The 17,817-nt window shown below is 45.4% G+C and overlaps 1 protein-coding gene across 1 annotated transcript in view; it reads right to left on the bottom strand.

Moving 5' to 3' along the window:
* Positions 1–2,581: 2,581 nt before the first annotated feature.
* LOC130482053 (ovalbumin-like) overlaps positions 2,582–17,817 on the bottom strand; it is a 38,193-nt gene continuing 22,957 nt past the window's right edge. Inside the window, exons 3-7 of the mRNA XM_056854865.1 lie at positions 15,580–15,708; positions 14,389–14,506; positions 11,198–11,340; positions 6,979–7,134; positions 2,582–2,983 (exon numbers count right to left, since the gene is read on the bottom strand). Of these exons, the coding sequence (XP_056710843.1) occupies positions 2,582–2,983; positions 6,979–7,134; positions 11,198–11,340; positions 14,389–14,506; positions 15,580–15,708 (948 nt within the window). The remainder of the gene's footprint in view (positions 2,984–6,978; positions 7,135–11,197; positions 11,341–14,388; positions 14,507–15,579; positions 15,709–17,817) is intronic.

Here is a 17,817-nt window from a genome sequence, read left to right as displayed (position 1 = left end):
GGAAAAACAACCGTGTCATTTGAAGTGACAGTGGGAAGCAACGTCTCTTTCAGTTCACTTCTTACTATTTTAAAACCTATTGCCAGCTCCTCTTGGTGCGTTTTCACTGGAAGTAGGCATAATAACAGAAAATTACCTACTGAAAATCTGAACACAATTTATGCGGGTTGCAATCTGGATCAAAAAGAGAGAAAGGAATTTAAAGGTTTTGTATTGTTAATCCACATTTGTAAAGTCGTCATCGGCAGTGGGCCATTTCCCCCATCAGGGCTGCCAGTTCCAGGTTGGGAATTACCAGGAGATTTTGGGGGTGGGGCCTGAGGAGGTGGGGTCTGGGGAGGGGAGGGACTTAAATGGGGTATAACACCATAGAGTCCACTTTCCAAAACAGCCATTTTCTCCAGGTGAACTGATCTCTGTCACCTGGGAATCTATTGTAATAGCAGGAAATCTCCAGCTACCACCTGGAGGTTCAGTACAGGAATCCAGCCATAAATGATGCCAAATATATTCTGGCTAAATCTTTACAGTATGTGGTAATATAACCACCAACACCATATATTGCCAGGATGTTTCAACAGGTAAGTACACAATTAATTCCTTAAACTAGTAAGTATCGAAGCAAAGTTCACTAGAAAATGTCCTTTTAAGGTGTATTTCTTTCTATGCAGCACAGCAGGCTATTGAAGGAGAAAACGATCGTTTCGGAGCACGAAGCCCAATTCTTCCTCAGTTCTTCAAAAATATATACTGCGTGCAGTTATACATCACCATTCATAATGTCAGGTTTCAGCTGAATACCATATTCAAGATTAAAGTGCAAAATTCTTCCCCAAAGGGGTAAGATATTGGATTCCTTCCACTCCAGGTAAGGAGCGCCAGAGGAGTCCTTACCTGGAGTGGAAGGAATCCAATATCTTACCCCTTTGGGGAAGAATTTTGCACTTTAATCTTGAATATGGTATTCAGCTGAAACCTGACATTATGAATGGTGATGTATAACTGCACGCAGTATATATTTTTGAAGAACTGAGGAAGAATTGGGCTTCGTGCTCCGAAACGATCGTTTTCTCCTTCAATAGCCTGCTGTGCTGCATAGAAAGAAATACACCTTAAAAGGACATTTTCTAGTGAACTTTTTCTCCTTCAACAGCCTGCTGTGCTGCATAGAAAGAAATACACCTTAAAAGGACATTTTCTAGTGAACTTTGCTTCGATACTTACTAGTTTAAGGAATTAATTGTGTACTTACCTGTTGAAACATCCTGTAAATAAGAAAAAATACACTTGTTGTTGGCAATATATGGTGTTGGTGGTTATATTACCACATACTGTAAAGATTTAGCCAGAATATATTTGGCATCATTTATGGCTGGATTCCTGTACTGAATTTCTCATCCTTTGGTAATTGTACAGAGGTGTCTGATTTTTCCTTCACCACCTGGAGGTTGGCAACCTTAAATCCTTTACACGTTATCTCTGAAGAAAGTTCTGCTTTATTCAGTGGGGATTACTCTCATGTAAGTGTCTCTAGAATTGGACCCCAACAGATCTTTGCTAGCAAATTTGGTTGACCAATGTTAGCAAGAAATTATTATCTCAGTACGTTGTGATAGCTATTCATTTAGATTGCTTTAATATGCAATTAGAAGAATTAATGAAAGAGATAATGACCATTAATTATGGCAGAGAAATGGAACTTCCATCTTCAAAACCCGTGTACTTTTAAAAACCATTGTCTGGGAGGCAAATAGTTAGATTATTGCCTTCTGTTCATGGTTGATGTTCTATGATTATTTGTATAATGCTTCCATTTTTGTAAAAAGGTAAAGGTCCCCCGTGCAAGCACCAGGTCATTCCTGACCCGTGGGGTGACGTCACATCCCAACGTTTCCTAGGCAGACTTTGGTGTTTACACTGGGTGGTTTTTGCCATTTTTGTACTTCTGCTGTATTTGCTGGTTGTGGGCCATAATAAATACTTTGATTGATTAATTATTGCCTTCATTCCCTGCTCATGAGATTCCTAGAAGCATCTGACTTGCCACTGATGGTACCAGGTGCTGGACTAGATGGTCCTAGCTGATCTAGCTTTCTTATTTTGTTAGGATTAGTTTCATTTATTGGAGTGATAATTATAGTGGCTGAAAGCCAGCATGGTGTAGTGGTTAAGAGCGTTGATTTGGAGCGGTGGGCTCTGATCTGGAGAACCGGGTTTGATTCCTCACTCCTCCACAGGAAGCCTGCTGGGTGACCTTGGGCAAGTTACAACTCTGTTAGAGGTCTCTCAGCCCCACCTACTTCACAGGGGCTGTTGTGGGGGGAAGGGTAGCATGGGTGTAGCAGTGTTCATTCCCTCCCTCAGTACCACTCTGTAGAATCAGTAGTTTAAAACTAGGAGCCTCTTTCTTATGCTCACATCACCCCAACTGGGGCAACAAATAGACAGGTCATGGCCTGCTTCCAATTGATTTTATTTACCTGTGTTACCAAAGCCATGGGTTTCAGTGGCCCCCATGCTATGAGATATCACAAGATCTTAATACAGAGATTTTCCAAGGTGTTTAAAACGTATCAACAATTTAAGGATAGGAGACTTTACCCAAAAAGAGAATCAGGTTGGTATTTTTGTCAATGATAAAGAAGAGGAAGGGATGATCAGCTCTGAATACAACAGGTTTTACAACAATATAAGAGGTGAGACGAGTCTGTATCCCAGTAGCAGCAGCTGCCTCAGTGCCTTCTTCATTAACTTCCACATAAGACTTATGAACGACATCTGACACATCCAGGCCTCCTGCAGTGGATATGCCTGAGAGATTGGCCATTGGTGCAAAGAGATCTGTTATGCCCAGGTCTCCTAGAATGCCTGTCAGACTATATTTCTCTTCCATCTTCAGCCGGGGCATATATACTTCCACTTTTATTTTTTTCATTGAATTCATCCATTTTGCTAACTTTTGGTAGGTGATTAAACTTTGAAGCTGTGGGAGAGGAAATATTTATTATTTATGGATCACCTTTCTGTCCTGCTCCAATGGGAGCTATTTTACTCACCATTCTGAGTTTAGTCAAGTTCAAAACTGTTTTGAGGTCAGGTCAATCAGCTCTTTTCCTTCTTTGTCAGAAAAATGTTTCTCAGTATGTAGATGTGGGAAAAGACAACAAGGCTGGGAAAAATTGAAGACAGTAGGAAAAGAGGGATACTCATCATGAGATGTATTTGCTCAATAAAAGAAGCCACGGACTTCGGTTTGCAAGACCTGAACAAGGCTGTTACGGACAGGACATTTTGCCTGTCATTAAGTCATAGGATTGCCATAAATTGGAAGCCACTTGATGGCTCAGGACACACACAGATGTGCGATTTTCTCTACGTTTGACACCCTCAGTAACGACCTAGAATTTGCTCCTTTGCCTAATTGACAAGTTCATTGTTAAGTTTTGGTGGAAAGCACTCCCTCTCCTCCCAGGTGCGAATGAGCACATCACATCTGCCTATCAGGCTGATGCTGTAGACCCTTCAGACTTTGATTATAGGTGATGGCCATTTTGAGTGAACGAGGCAACGTGTGTATTTTCCATGAGCTTTGGTATGCATTAGCACATTCCCTCAACAGCAACAAAAAAGGAGGGTGAGAAAGAGGGTTCTCACAAATCCCTGAAACCTGGGTGGTGGCTGCTGTTTGTTTTGTGAAAAGGTTTGGGACACTCGGCTGGATGCAGACGAGTCAGCCTCCTGGGCACCCAGGAATCTGTTGCTGAGAAGACCCTGCATGAGGAGGGACGGCAAGCTTCATTGGGTTTTGAACTCAGATCTCACTCTGTCCAAGTCCAACACTCTGCCTACCAGGTGGGTTGTTTTATACCTACATCACCGAGAAGCCAGTATGTTTCAGATCAGGGGCGTAGACTTTCCAATTTTCCGGAGGGGGGGGCTGGGGCTTGGCCAAAAACATTGCTATGACATCATAGAGAGAGGCCACCGACATCACAGGGAGGAGCTTCCTTTTGCACTATCTATGGAGGCAGGACCATGGGGGGTTTAGGGAGGGGCTCCCCAGAAATTTAGGGGGAGGGGGTTTCCCAGAAATTTAGGGAGGCTTCAACAAATGATCTTCAGACAGCTGAAATACAACTTTAACTTTTAATTAACAATGCAAACTACTTCTTTATTTATATTTTCAAAATTACAGTACAATCAAGTGTTCTCCTAATCCCCTATTATGCCTTCTGCTGCTCCCACATCGCACTGTTTTGAATCTCTCCCCCGCCAGCTTCAGCAGATGACCCCGCGTTCTAGTATTATGGGAGAGGGAGAAAAACTTCTCCCTGTCCACTCTCTCCAAACCATGTTTAATTTTATAGACCTCTATCATGTCTCCCCTTAACCACCTTTTTTCCAAGCTAAACTGCCCTAAGTGTTTTAACTGCTCCTCATAGGGCAGTTGCTCTAATCTCCTGATCATTTTGGCTGCTCTTTTCTACACCTTCTCAAGCTCTGCAATATCCTTTTTTAGGAGTGGTGACCAGAGCTGTACACAGTATTCCAAGTGTGGTCTCACCATAGATTTGTACAAGGGCAGTATGATGTGTAGTGTGTAAAGTGCCGTCAAGTCGCAGCCAACTTATGGCAACCCCTTTTGGGGGTTTTCATGGCAAGAGACTAAAAGAGGTGGTTTTGCCATTGCCTTCCTCTGCACAGCAACCCTGGTATTCCTTGGTGGTCTCCCATCCAAATACTAACCAGGGCTGACTCTGCTTAGCTTCTGAGATCTGATGAGATCAGGCTAGGCAGTAAGATAGCAGCAGTTTTATTATCTATTCCTTGTCTAATTATGGCCAGCATAGAATTTGCCTTTTTTACAGCAGCCGCACACTGGGTTGACATCTTCATCGAGCTATCCACTTACCACCCCAAGATTCCTTTCTTGGTCTGTTGCTTCCAGCACAGATCCCATCAGTGTAGATGTGAAGGTGGGATTTTTTTGCCCCAATATGCATCACTTTACACTTGCTCACATTGAATCTCATTTGCCATTTTAATGCCCATTCTTCCAGTATGTAGAGATCCTTCCGGAGCTCTTCACAGTCCGATTTTAAGCATCCTAAACAATTTAGTGTCCTCTGCAAACTTGGCCACCTCGCTGTTCACCCCTAACTCCAGGTCATTGATGAACAGGTTGAAAAGCACAGGACCCAACACAGATCCCTGAGGGACCCCACTGCTCACATCCCTCCATGGGAGAACTTACAATTTATTCCTATTGTCCTCTTATCCTGTGACTATGAAGTTTGCTTAGCAATCTTTGCTTAGTAGACTTTGTCAAAGGTATTTTTTCAAAAAAATTCTAAATATGATACAACAGGAAGGTAGGGCAAGAGTGTGCTCGGGTCAGGGCCAAGCCGCACTCTTGCAGCCACTCGCGCACCAACTTTCTGCGGTGGGAGACTTTGGGAGAGGCTGCTAGCTACACGTGTTGGCAAGCAAGAGCTGGGAAGGGTGGGGTGTGTGAGGCGGGGGCAGGGCCGGATTTAGGTTTGATGAGGCCCTAAGCTCTTGAAGGTAACGGGGCCCTTTATGTGTCCACCTGTCCTTTGTCAACAACAAATTGTCGCTGTTTTTTGTGTTGAATATATGCTATATGGTAATTTATGGACCTGATAGGTATCTAAAGCCGTTTGCACATAACAAAATATGTATTTTATCAAAGTAATTGTTGAACTGAAATACAATTAAGAAGTATATTAATAGTGAAATAATTATTATTTCCTTTAAATTTTGGGGGGCCCCCCAAGAGAGTGGGGCCCTAAGATATAGCTTGTTTAGCTTATACGTAAATCCAGCACTGGGCGGGGGGGGGGGGCAGAGTGGCCGCTGGAGCTCAGCACAGGACGCACGGCACCTTACCTGGGAGGGACGGATGGTTTCAGGCGGCGGTGACAGCGGGAGCAAACGCTGCCGCAGATCCCCCACCGCTCCTTATGCAGGGCGTGCAACGCCAGCCAGCAGCCCCAACTTAGCACAAAGGCAGCATGGCGCTGGGGCTGCCCATTGCACCATTTCCTGCAGCTGCAGCAGACCATGTCTCTCGGCCAGACCCCCTTCTCCTCCTCTTCCCCCCCATTCAGGAACCGGAGTGCAATGCCAGGATCCCAAGCAGCGGGATGCTCTGCTCTCATTGTGACGTCGGCAGCCTTCGCTTCTATTTATACTTCAGCTGCCAATGTAATTGAGCCCCTCATGTGGGCACTGGTTCCCGGTGGGGGCTCAACCCCCCATGCCAAGTCCGGGGAGTGCTCGAGCCCCTGAGCCCCCCCCCATAGTTTACGCCTATGTTTCAGATGGCAACTGGGATCAGGTTGTCCCAGGGGGTTGTGGCGATTCATGACTACATCAGGAAATATTTAACATTACTGAATCTTAATGCAGAGCTCTTCTATACCCAGGGCTTGTGCTTACCAGGTTGCCCACATCTTCTGACTCCCCCCCCCTTGCAGTGTGGAAAAACAGGGGAGGGGATGGCATAGCCGATGTCATAACATCACTTCAGGCCACCGTGTTATGTGGTGCTCTTCTGCCCCATGCCCTGACCCCAAAAGCTCCCGGCATGGCTAGACGCAGGCCTGGCAACCCTGCAGTGGTTGGTATTGGGGCCCTCACCACTCTGGTTCTGACTCAAGTCATGCACAGTTATGATTGCACTAATTTAGATCATATCCACCTTCTCCAGATAGGTGACTCAAGGAGCTAGTGGACACTGGCAACTCCTGCTCTTCCATCTGCAGCCGTGACTCCCAGTCCTTACGTGATAATCTTTGGGCCGATGTGGTAGCAAAGGCTGCTTGAAGGAAACCTTTCATGATCTCTTATGCAGAATAATTGCAACAAATGAGCTAACCAGGTCTGGTTATGAAAAGCAATGTAATAAATTATTTTCTTATCTTGATTGCTTCTCTTTAAAATAAAAAGGTTTACCTGTCGTAGGCCAACATGGTTTTTTGGAAGAAGTAGGATCATACTCATTTCATTGCTAGCATAAGGAAGTTCAAGAATTAGAACTTTGGACTTCTCTATGGATGCAAAATTTAAATTGGAGGCCTGGTGCATCATCTGTACAGTTTTGTTCACTTTCTGGAAAAAAAAAGTAAGTTAATGTGACAGGAACCCATGGAGTGGGTAGCAAGATGGAAACAGTTTGAAAGATGTTAACTTACACAAACAGACAGACGACCCAAAAGCCACGGAGATGATACAAGGATTAGAGGACACCCTGTGTACGGAAAGGCCATTTGGGATGATCCTGTTTAGTGGGGAAGTGGGCTAGCTGCTCTGGTTGGGCAATGGCCCTGTCAAGCATACATCTACTGAGCCATTCTCATTCCTTCCTGCCTCTCCTGTCTTCTGCTACCCAGGGAAATCAAACAAAAACCAGAATGCAAAGTGCCAGAAGTAATAGATCTGGCCTTGCTGGTTTCTTACGGAATAATTTCAGCTGGAATACTTTATAATCAATTAGAACACTCCTTTTTATGGAAGGCTTGGACAGATAGGTGGATTTTTACTTGACCAATTAGTAGACTATGATGATGAGGTTTGTTATTTTCTCAGCTGAGGTCTAGATAATACCTGTCGACTTCTGTTGAACGGCAATAGTTACAACACTGGCAACTGTTGGTATCTAACTATGACCCTGCAGTACTAACAGAGCAATTCTGGGGGGGGGAATAGTTAGGGGGCACCTGGGGACGGCACAGCCGCACTGACTCCTGTGTGGCTTGCTGCCCTGGAGCAGTAAGCCGAAAATGTATTTTCCCCTCAAACCCCATGAAACTGCTCCATTCAGTTTCACAGGGCTATGCCTCCCTTTTAGCAGGTGCAAGTTCACGCCAGAAAAAGGGGGGAATTCCCAGGGCGATAAGGCTCAGGGAGCTGACTAAATTCAGCCCTGCCCTGGGAACACACCCCCTTTGGCACCGGCACAAGCCCCTGCTCTTGAGAAACGCTGTTGTGGCGACTGCGCTGGTGCCCATGAGTGGCACAGCCAGGCGGCTCCCCAGCACCGGCATAAGTAGCCCTGTGCCAGCGGTAGTGCCCATTTCCATGCCGCAAATGGCACTAACACCGGTACAAGGGTCATGCCAGCTCCAAACCCCTTTTGCCCCCCTTCAGGATTGCTCTGCCCGTGTTTCAGAATCTCTTTTACTCTTACAACCTCTCATTAATCAATGCAAAAAATTCATAAATATTTGATGTTGATTAACAAATACAATATGCAGCGTCTCAGAAATGAGTGGAATAAAGGACTAAGCAAAATCTCTAATTGTTGGTGTTGTAACTCACATGTCTTACACATCTCTTAAACGTACACTTTGGGCCTGTCCAGCTATTTGGTATTTTTGGAAGGAAGGAATTACCCATATCAGTTTTGTATTAGAATATGCGTTGATTTTGAGGATGCTTATGAGGTGTCAGGTTCTCCAGCGAACCTGGGCAATTCCCAAAAAGCCACTTGCTCAGACAGCCAAGTCAGAAGCAGGTAAACTTTATTGTAGAAGCAACAGGTCCAGCTAAGGCAACTTGCAGGTTCAAAGCTGCTAATGAGGAGCCAGGCTACTAGGCATAACATAAAAGCACGATTACATCACAGGTGCAGGTTCAAACGGCCTGGGAAATGACTAGATAACGGTGCTTGGCAGGAAGGAGGAAGACGGAGCCTAAACACGGCGCTGCTCATTAGCCGCCCAAGGGCAAGGCAAGGGAGGGGGGAACGGACAGGGAGTGGGAAGAACAGAGCAAATGAACCTCAAAGCAAAAATGCAAACACTGGCCTAACTCATGTCAAGAGCCTGACCGCTTGTACGGGCCAGCCCAGGCATGGCTAGGCAAGGACTCAGAAGACATTCAGTGAAGAACCAAAAGGCAATCAAAAGGTAACCTCTGACATGTGGTTTTTAACTGTCTGTCTCCTGGGGCCATAACTGATGGCCAGTGAAAACGGACCCTCTGTGCTCTTACTGTTGCTAAGAGACTGATATTACAACACTGGAAAGATAAATGTCTGATTCCACTAATCCAATGGATTGAGGAATTTACAACCTTACCAACATTTGAATATATCACATAGAGATGACATCTGTGCATGGGCATATTTTTAGATATTTGGAAACATTTTATAGATTCTTAACTGCAGACTAGCTATCATTGCTTTTGTTAAATCTGCGTGGGGGAACACATGAGGTCGGAGACAGAGTTGCAACCGCAACTGTCGAGGAGGTCCGCTCTGCTCTCCAGCAGGCCGGTTCCTCTTTAATTCAAAGTCACTAAATGTTTCCCTAAGGAAACCCAAACTTCCCACTGGGCTTCAGGATTTCCCCTAAAGCACAATGTAGGTAGATTCTGCCACCAGCTCTTAGTTCCCAAAGGTTAGCTTTCCCAGGGAAGAGCTAAGAGCAACTCTTCCCCCAGCTAGTTTCCAAAAGACTAAAAAGACAGCGCCAGCCTTCCAGAGTAGAGACTCAGTCAGGGAGAGTAGCTGTCAGCAAAAGTTACAAAAGGTAGGTGGTTTCCGCACACACGCACACACGCATTCAGGCACTTGGATTTAGCCTTGAGACCAAAAAGGGTTTCCACAGACTTTAAAATAAAGTCAAAGATTTTTATTCTAAAGAAACGTGCTTGTTGCAGTGAGTAAAATATTCGTGAGAACAAAATAGCATGAAAACAAGAAAGTCTAACAATTGTTAACTGCACAGTAATTCCTAAGCAATAGGCGAGGCTTTGCAAGAGGTTGTAGAGACAAAAGGACTTGCATCTAAGTTGTTACCAGATTTCCAAGTGTAAGGATTGTTCCCCTCCTGCCCCTTCTCCCTGGGGCAAAGTGATGTCGCATGAGGCCATGCCAGCATGGCCCCAAAACTCCATAAAAAGCTATAGCAGAAGAGGTTTATTCTTCTACCTTCCGGATTGGTCAGCTGGTGATCCAGCAGCCAATGAATTCCTCAGGAAAACAACAATCCAATTTCATATTCGTCATGTCCCTAGCCAACTCTTTGAAGACAAGGGATAAATTGCATTTCTGCAGTCAATGCAAATCATCAGGAGACCCCAAGAGTCAGCGAGGGCTAAGGGGTGACCGGATGTGTCACCTTGGAGACAGGTGGGCCATCAGTGAGCAAGCTTCAAAGGGAAGAAGGGGGTTTGAGAGAGCTCCTTCCCCCCCCCCGCTCTCACAGACTACAAACGGAGCTTTGAAATGCATTTGCTAGGGGTAACCAGGCCGCAGCTTGAATTAATGTTTGAGCCAATGTTGGGCAGTATTGTAGCCAAAGGGAATGCAGGGTGTATTTCCTTGACAGCAACCGCTTTATTGTGCGAACAAGAGCAGAACTAACGACAGTGACCAGACCGCTGCTTATAGGCCCGCTTGGCCGCCTGCGGCCACTCCCCCCACAACCGTGATTGGGGGGGGGAACCCCAGTAGCCAATGGGAACGTACAGTTCAGGAGCCCTGGGGAACTCCAAGCAGCCCAGGGTTCCCCCTGATGCAATTGCCAGGAGCTTCATTCCCTTGATTCAATCACCCACACATGCCCAGGCATCCATAACAGTTTTTATATTTTGTTATAGTTTTATTTCTGTTTGGGGGGTTGATTTATAATAATAATAATTATAAAAACCATGTGCTTGATTTTGGATTAGTTCAAATGTATGTTCCCAATCTCCTATAAAATTTTAATAAATATCTGGGGATCTTAGTGCATGTCTACTTATCTTCCTCAATTGCTTTGGGCTAAAGAAGTACCATTAGAAACTTTAGAAGGAGATGATGGTAATTGGTATTTTAAGAACTTGTAATCTTTTTACTTGAGAGAGCACCTCCCTGAAATGCTGCTTTCTTTAAAGGAATTAATGCAGCTTTCCCCTGCTCTAGAAAACCATCAATTCTTTGTGACACCGGCAATTACTGGTAGTATGCATCAAGTCCTACACTAATCCTAAACCTATTTGAATGCTTAGTAAGTTGTAAGCAATTTACTGGGTACATTTTTACCTCACCCTTCTTCCAAAGAGCTCAGGGTAGCATACATTCTTCTGCCCTCCCCATAATTATATTTTCCTTATACTAAGGAAATGGGAAAAGACCATCATGCTTATATACCGTTTTACTAATTGATTGCAAAAGATGCAAGCTTACCTCATTCACCATAAAAATCATTTCTTTTGTTTCTTGTGTTTTAAATTCATACTTCCACTTTCCTTTGAAGTAAATGGCATTAACTAAAGCCAGGATGGTTCTGGAAGTAAGAGATCCAGAAGCAAACATATCTTTGATCAAGCCTTAAAAGAAGAAGAAGAAATACACACCGGGGTAGTGGTGGTGGTGTGAGAATGTAATATCCTTTCAGAAACAATTAAAGAAACAACATGTCTACTATTTTGAGCAGCCAAGGAAGATCAGGGTTGCTATGTAGAGGAAGGCAATGCCAAACCACCTCTGTCCATCTCTTGCCTTGAAAATCCCTTGAGGGTTTGTGATTTGGTGGGACTTAATTATTTTTAGCTGTTGCAACTCTTGGAGGCTCATTCAAAAATGTGCATTGACATTAGGGTTGCCGGGTCTCTCTGCACCACGGGCGGGAGATTTTTGAGGTGGAGCCTGAGAAGGGCGGGGTTTGGGGAGGGAAGGAACGTCAATGCCATAGAGTCCAATTGCCAAAGCGGCTATTTTCTCCAGGGGAACTGATCTCTATCAGCTGGAGATCAATTGTAATAGCAGGACATCTCCAGTGAGTACCAGGAGGTTGCAACCAACAAATAGCAGTATGACCAAGGTGTGCTTACACAATAACAAACAAAGTACTTCATTGAAAAAGTAGATGAAAATCTACTAAAGAATAACAACATTCAAAGGCCTACAACATGCAAACCACAATAGTCACAATAATATAGGACAGTGATGGCGAACCTTTTAGAGACCGAGTGCCCAAACTGCAATCCAAAACCCACTTTATTGCAAAGTGCCAACACGGCAATTTAATCTGAATACTGAGGTTTTACTTTAGAAAAAACAACTTCCCTGGACTCCCAGTTGGGCGGCGGGGAGTGCAGGAAAGGGGGTGGGGGCTTTGAACCGCTCTGCGCAGCAGCGCAGAGCGGTTCAAAGCCCCCCACCACCCAGTTACATGAAACTCATCCTGGAGAGCCGTTGGTCTGAGTAGACAATACCGTCTTTGATGGACCAAGGGTCTGATTCAGAATAAGGCAGCTTCATGTGTTATCTGAAGAGAGATGAGGGTGGGGGAGAGAACGAATTAAAAACTACAAGAATTTGTATTGTGAGTATTTTAAAAAATAATAATAATAAAAACTGCTTGTATTTATGAGTATTTTAAAAAATAATAAAAATAAAAATGACACCACCCGGCATTCCCGAGGGGGCTGGGAGGAAGTGCCCGGAGAGTTCAGACAGCTGCAGTCGAACGAGAGGCTCCGGGGGGGACGGGCGGAGGGCAGGATGAGCTGGCGAGCTGGGCGAGTTGACAGGGGGGACTGTGGCCGGGCAGCGCTCCCCTGGCGCGCTCAGAGCCGGGCTGAAAAGCGAGGTGAGCGGCAGAGGGCAGGGTGGCGCCTGGAGCCCGGCTCAGTGGGGCGGCTATCCAGCATGTCCCGCTGGGGCAGCCCCCAATGCGGCAGCAGAGCCTGACCGCCGGGGGTCTCTCTCCGCCCCCCCGCGCCTCCACCGGAGCCCCGCGGTGGGCATGGAGCAGCCCAGCGCGGGTGGCGCTTCCGCAGCATCAGGGAGGTGAGCGGAGGGCTCCTCCGGCTGCCCGGTCCGCCATCGAGCCGCCGGCCCCATGTTGCAAACGTGTGCCTTTGGCGAGCCCCTGAATGCGCACGACACGCGTCCGCGACGCACGCCCGGGGGGGATGCCTGTCTACACGCTGTGGAACCCCCACCGGATCGCCCGCCCGTCGGAGATGGCGCGCGCTGCAGTGACTGCCCGCCGGAGCCCTTGGCAGAGGGGGAAGGCAGGAGGGGGTAGGTGGCGCACGAGGGGGGAGGGCCCCCCACCCAGGCTGCTCCAGGGGGCTCTTTGCAGCTGATCTGGCGGGACAGGTGTGCTGCAATCAAGACGGACCGGAGGCCAGGCACCCACTGGACCCATTTGTGCATGGGAGGTTTCGCCTGGGATTCGCCTCTCTCTAGAAGCACGGAAGAGTGCAGGGAAGGGGGCGGGAGCTTTGAACCGCTCCGCTTCCTGCAGGCAGCGTCAAGAGGTTCAAAGCCCCCGCTGCCCAGCTGGGCTGCGGGGAGTGCAGGGAGGGGGGGCTTTGAACCACTCCAGCCCCCACCGCCCAGCTGAGCCTCGCTTGCCGGCAGAGAGGGCTACGCGTGCCGGAGTCTGCACGCATGCCATAGGTTCGCCAACACAGAATGTCCAGAAATTGAGTAAAAAAAACAAAACTCCTTGAGACCGAGGAAAAGGTAAGTATTGATCTCCCCAGAGTAAACATGGACTGCTACCTAGCTCGTTCAGCATGTGAGCAAGCTACGTAACAGTCCATGTTGAAAACTGATGAAGATTCCATTGAAACAGGAGAAGGCCGGATCCCTGTTCTAGTGAAGGGTTCACAGGAACCACTTTGTCCATTGGAGGGTCACTGCATCTTGATAAGGAGTCCGGCTACTTATGTCTTTACTCTGGGGAGATCAACACTTACCTTGTTTCTCGGTCTCAAGGAGTTTTTTTTTTAATTCAATTTCTGGACATTTCCTATATTATTGTGACTGTTGTGGTTTGCATGTTGTAAGCCTTTAAATTTTGTTATTCTTTAGTAGATTTTCATCTATTTTTTCAATGAAGTACTTACTGTCTGTTATTGCATAAGATAGGACATTTTGGAGGACTTCCATTCATAGGGTCGCCATGAGTCGGAAGCGACTTGACGGCACTTAACACGCACACAAGCACACCTTGTTCATACTGCTGTTTGTTGGTTGCATCATACGTTACAGCAGGCTAACTTTTTGCTATTGAGTACCAGGAGGTTGGGAAACCTAATCTACATGGATTACTGGAACATGTTCCCACCATTCTCTAACAGGACAGTTTTTCTGCATGCAGCAGTGGTACCTGGTGGAGATTCTGGAGTTCTCCTTTTGCCAGAAAGTAACAGCCATATGTAAGGGCTTGTGCATGTGCCCAAGTTGTTTCGTACGCGCCCAGGCCCTTCCTGTCCAAGCATCACTGCTGCAGGGTGAGGGGTTTTTGTGCAATTACTCTTGAGAGTTTAGACATAAACATATAGAATATGGACTGTTTCTTTCTCTTTTTGAAGGGCTGAATGTCTACTCCTGGGCAATACAATGTCTTTTCCTCTTACCATTGGTTTGACTTTCCACCCAGGCATTAATTGCCAGTCTTGTTTGTTCAAAAGATTGTTGAAAGTCAACTTTTTCCACACCTGCTCTGTACAGTTCCTTAGTACATTTTAAATATTTCTAGGGTCAAAAGGAAATGTAACAATAGGCATTTCTGTGTTAAATTGCACAACATCAGGAAAGAATTCAAGGGAGTAAATTATCTGAATATCACATTTCCATTTTGAATATTGCACACAGTTTGCTGGATGACAAACCAAAATCATTTTACTGAAGGTTCTGATAGCATTTAGGAGGGCAAAGCAAACTCTATAAAGTGAGGAGTCCCTGAAGTGGATCCAGTGGAATATTTCTGCTGATGAAACAGATTTCCAGTGGCGGAGCATGACTTCCTTGCTCGAAGTCCCACTGCAGCTTGAAATGCCTCCCCACCCCCCAAAAGGTGCTCCTGGGCAACAGGGGACCCCTAGGAACAGCATGAGGTGGTTTGGCAAACACCATCCCTCAGCTCTCAGTAGATCAGTCTCCTGTTTCAAATCTTATCTCTGCTTTAAGCTCACTGGCTATCCCTGAGCAAGTCACTGCTTCCCATTCTTATCCCCCTCCCCTCCACACATATCTGTACTATAGGGATAACACTGATGCACCAAAGATGCTGTAAGGAGAAGGCCCGGTGCAGAAGTGTGCGGATAACCATAGCCAATATGATTGATTGTCAACTGGCTAAACCTAATGTTCTTACTTAAAATGTATTTTTTCTACACTGCCCTAATTCTATCTCTTCCTTTCCTTTTCAAGAGTTTTATAGATTGTCACTGACCAGAACCAAATTGGGAAACCAATTTAACATTATTAAAAATATTTTTTAATGTAAAGGGACACTGCATGTCTGTTTGAAATCATTTTGTGCTAAGAGACAAATATTACTATTATTAAACAAAATATACAAAATAAATAAATAAAACAACAAAAAAGGATGCTATGAGGATTGCTGACATATATTTGTCAGTGTTCAAAACATCCTATAGGTGTAGAATTGTTAAGCATTATTACTGGCGTGCATACGACACAGAACATGAGGCAGAACAATTACTCGTAATTTCTGCTTTGCTTATATAGAATTTCACTCGGATACAGAAACACATTCTAATTTTCCATTTAAGCTTTTGAGAATTGGCACTAGATCAACTTACCGGAAGAATGGGGTAGGATTGCTCAACATAGAGTCTGTTGGCAATGCTCAGAGTGTAATTAGCGTTGAGTGCTCTGATTTGCGAGAGAACTCCTCCTAATGCAGAATGGACACGGTTAGGCTGCTGGGGCTGTTTCAGAGGAGGCACAAAACAAGATACCACTGCTGTGATTTATAACTCTGACATCTTCTAAAACAGTCAACATCTCTAGTCCTCCATAACCATCGTATTGAAGTCTTGATGGGACATCTTTTACTTTATTTAAAACATACAGATAGTAGCTTTCCAAAAATGTCCAAGGTGGTGAGTAATAGTTAAAAAAAGAAAAAAAGTGTAGAATAAAATACAATATAAAATGTCAACAGCAGATGACAGATGTAGTCTATGAATAAATGCCACAGCAGAAAACATAAATAGCATAAACATAGATAATCTAAATTTCATAGTAGCAATAAAAGTGACAACCTTGCAACAGCTAAAAGCCCATGGTTAAAACACCAAGAACAATAACATTCAGGCATTTTATGCAAGGATGTTCCCCCACAGTCACCTCTGCCAACTGCGTCAGGGCTTCCTTTTGATTATGCATGCATTTTACAACCGTCAGAGGTCACCTCGTTCTCCCCGTGGGTTTTGCCCATGTTTCTGGATGCTGTTTTAGCCAGAATCTGAAAAGTATGGGTAAAACCCGTGGGGAGAGCGAGGCAACCTCTGACAGTCGTAAAATGCATGCATAATCAAAAGGAAGCCCTGAAGCAGTCAGTGGGGATGACCAGGGGGAAACGTCCGTCCAACCTCCCCCTGGGCTTGGCGGGGAAGGCGTGTGGGGACGGAGGGAGAGAAGTGCCAGGATTCTAGGCAGGCAGGCAGGCAGCCAAAGGGGCGGGATTCTTGTCCGAGGTCAGAACTCCCCCAGCCAATCACCGTTCTTGGGGGAGGAGAAAGGAGACGTCCCGGGGAGCAAAGCAAACATTTTTTCATGGGCATCCGCGCAACAAAGCACGCTTCCACAGGAAAGATCATCTCAAAAGTGGTTTGGATTGCCTCTCTTTTAATCCGGCTTATTTTGCTCATGGGGGGGAAATACGGATCTGCAGTGAATAACCAAAATTTGACTCCGACGCAAATCAGCGTCGAAACAGCAGCAAATCTCCGTGAAGAATGCCCCTAACAGAGGCGGTTTGCCATTGCCTGCATAATGACCCTGGTCCTCAAAGAGGAAAAAAGAAAGCTGGAGAGCAGAGTGGCCCCAATCCATGCTTCTGATCAGGTTGAAGGTACAGATCTTTAGTAGATCTTTTAGTTTTGCCACAACAGACTAACATGTCTACCTGTCTAGAATTTGTTTTGGTTTTTCTCATTACTTAGCTTAAGAACTTAGCTTAGTTTAAGAGTTTGTTTTCAGCATGGGCTGAGTTCTGGAAGAAAAATGCACAAATTCCTTTCCCTCAATATTAAAAAAAAAACTACAGGCCCCTTTCTTTACACACACTTTAATAATTCAGTAGCCTACTTAAAGATGCAGAGGACGCTGTGGGGTCACTGAATGATATTTTTAAACCCTCTGTAAAAAAGAGGACAGAATAACTACATGCCCTGTACCTTTCGTAAGAATAAAATAAGAAGTTTGTTGGATAACACCAGAAGTTTCTCTAGTCCAATGTTCTGTTTCCCACACTAGCTAGCCAGCCAGATGCTTCTGGGAATCCCATCAGCAGGGATTAAAGGCAACAGCTACTTCAAATAGTTGCCTCCTAAAACTGGCCTTCAAGCGTATACTTCCCCTGAACATGGAGGTTCTGTTTGGTCATCATAGCTAATGACCAGCCATGTGTAAGAGTCTTGCCATGGGTCATGCTTCTTTCTGTTCAAGTGTATCCTTTTGTATATCATTCTGTTCAAGTGTATCCAATGTGTTTGGCATCTCAAATGTGTTCAAGCGGTCAGGAGTCAGACAGGCTCTTGACATGAGTTAGGCCCATTCCTGTTCCTATGTTATTCTTTGGTTTTGATTCTCTGTTCAGGCTGTTTCCCTCCTTTCCCTCCCCCCTGTCCTGGCCTTGAGTCTCTAGCAGGCAACTACTGTATTTTGGTTAGCTCACTCCCTGCTTCCTACCAGGCACTGTTATCTCGTAGTTCCCAGGCCGCTTAGCTTTGCACCTGGGATGACTCCATGCTTAAAGTTATGCTTTGTAGTTTGGTTTGCCATTAGCAGCTTTGAAACTGTGGATTGCTTAT

Source organism: Euleptes europaea, chromosome 8, assembly GCF_029931775.1.
Source record: "Euleptes europaea isolate rEulEur1 chromosome 8, rEulEur1.hap1, whole genome shotgun sequence".
NCBI classification, from domain to species: domain Eukaryota; kingdom Metazoa; phylum Chordata; class Lepidosauria; order Squamata; family Sphaerodactylidae; genus Euleptes; species Euleptes europaea.
Note: the sequence above shows the minus strand (reverse complement) of the source record. Positions and strands in the feature narration are given on the sequence as shown.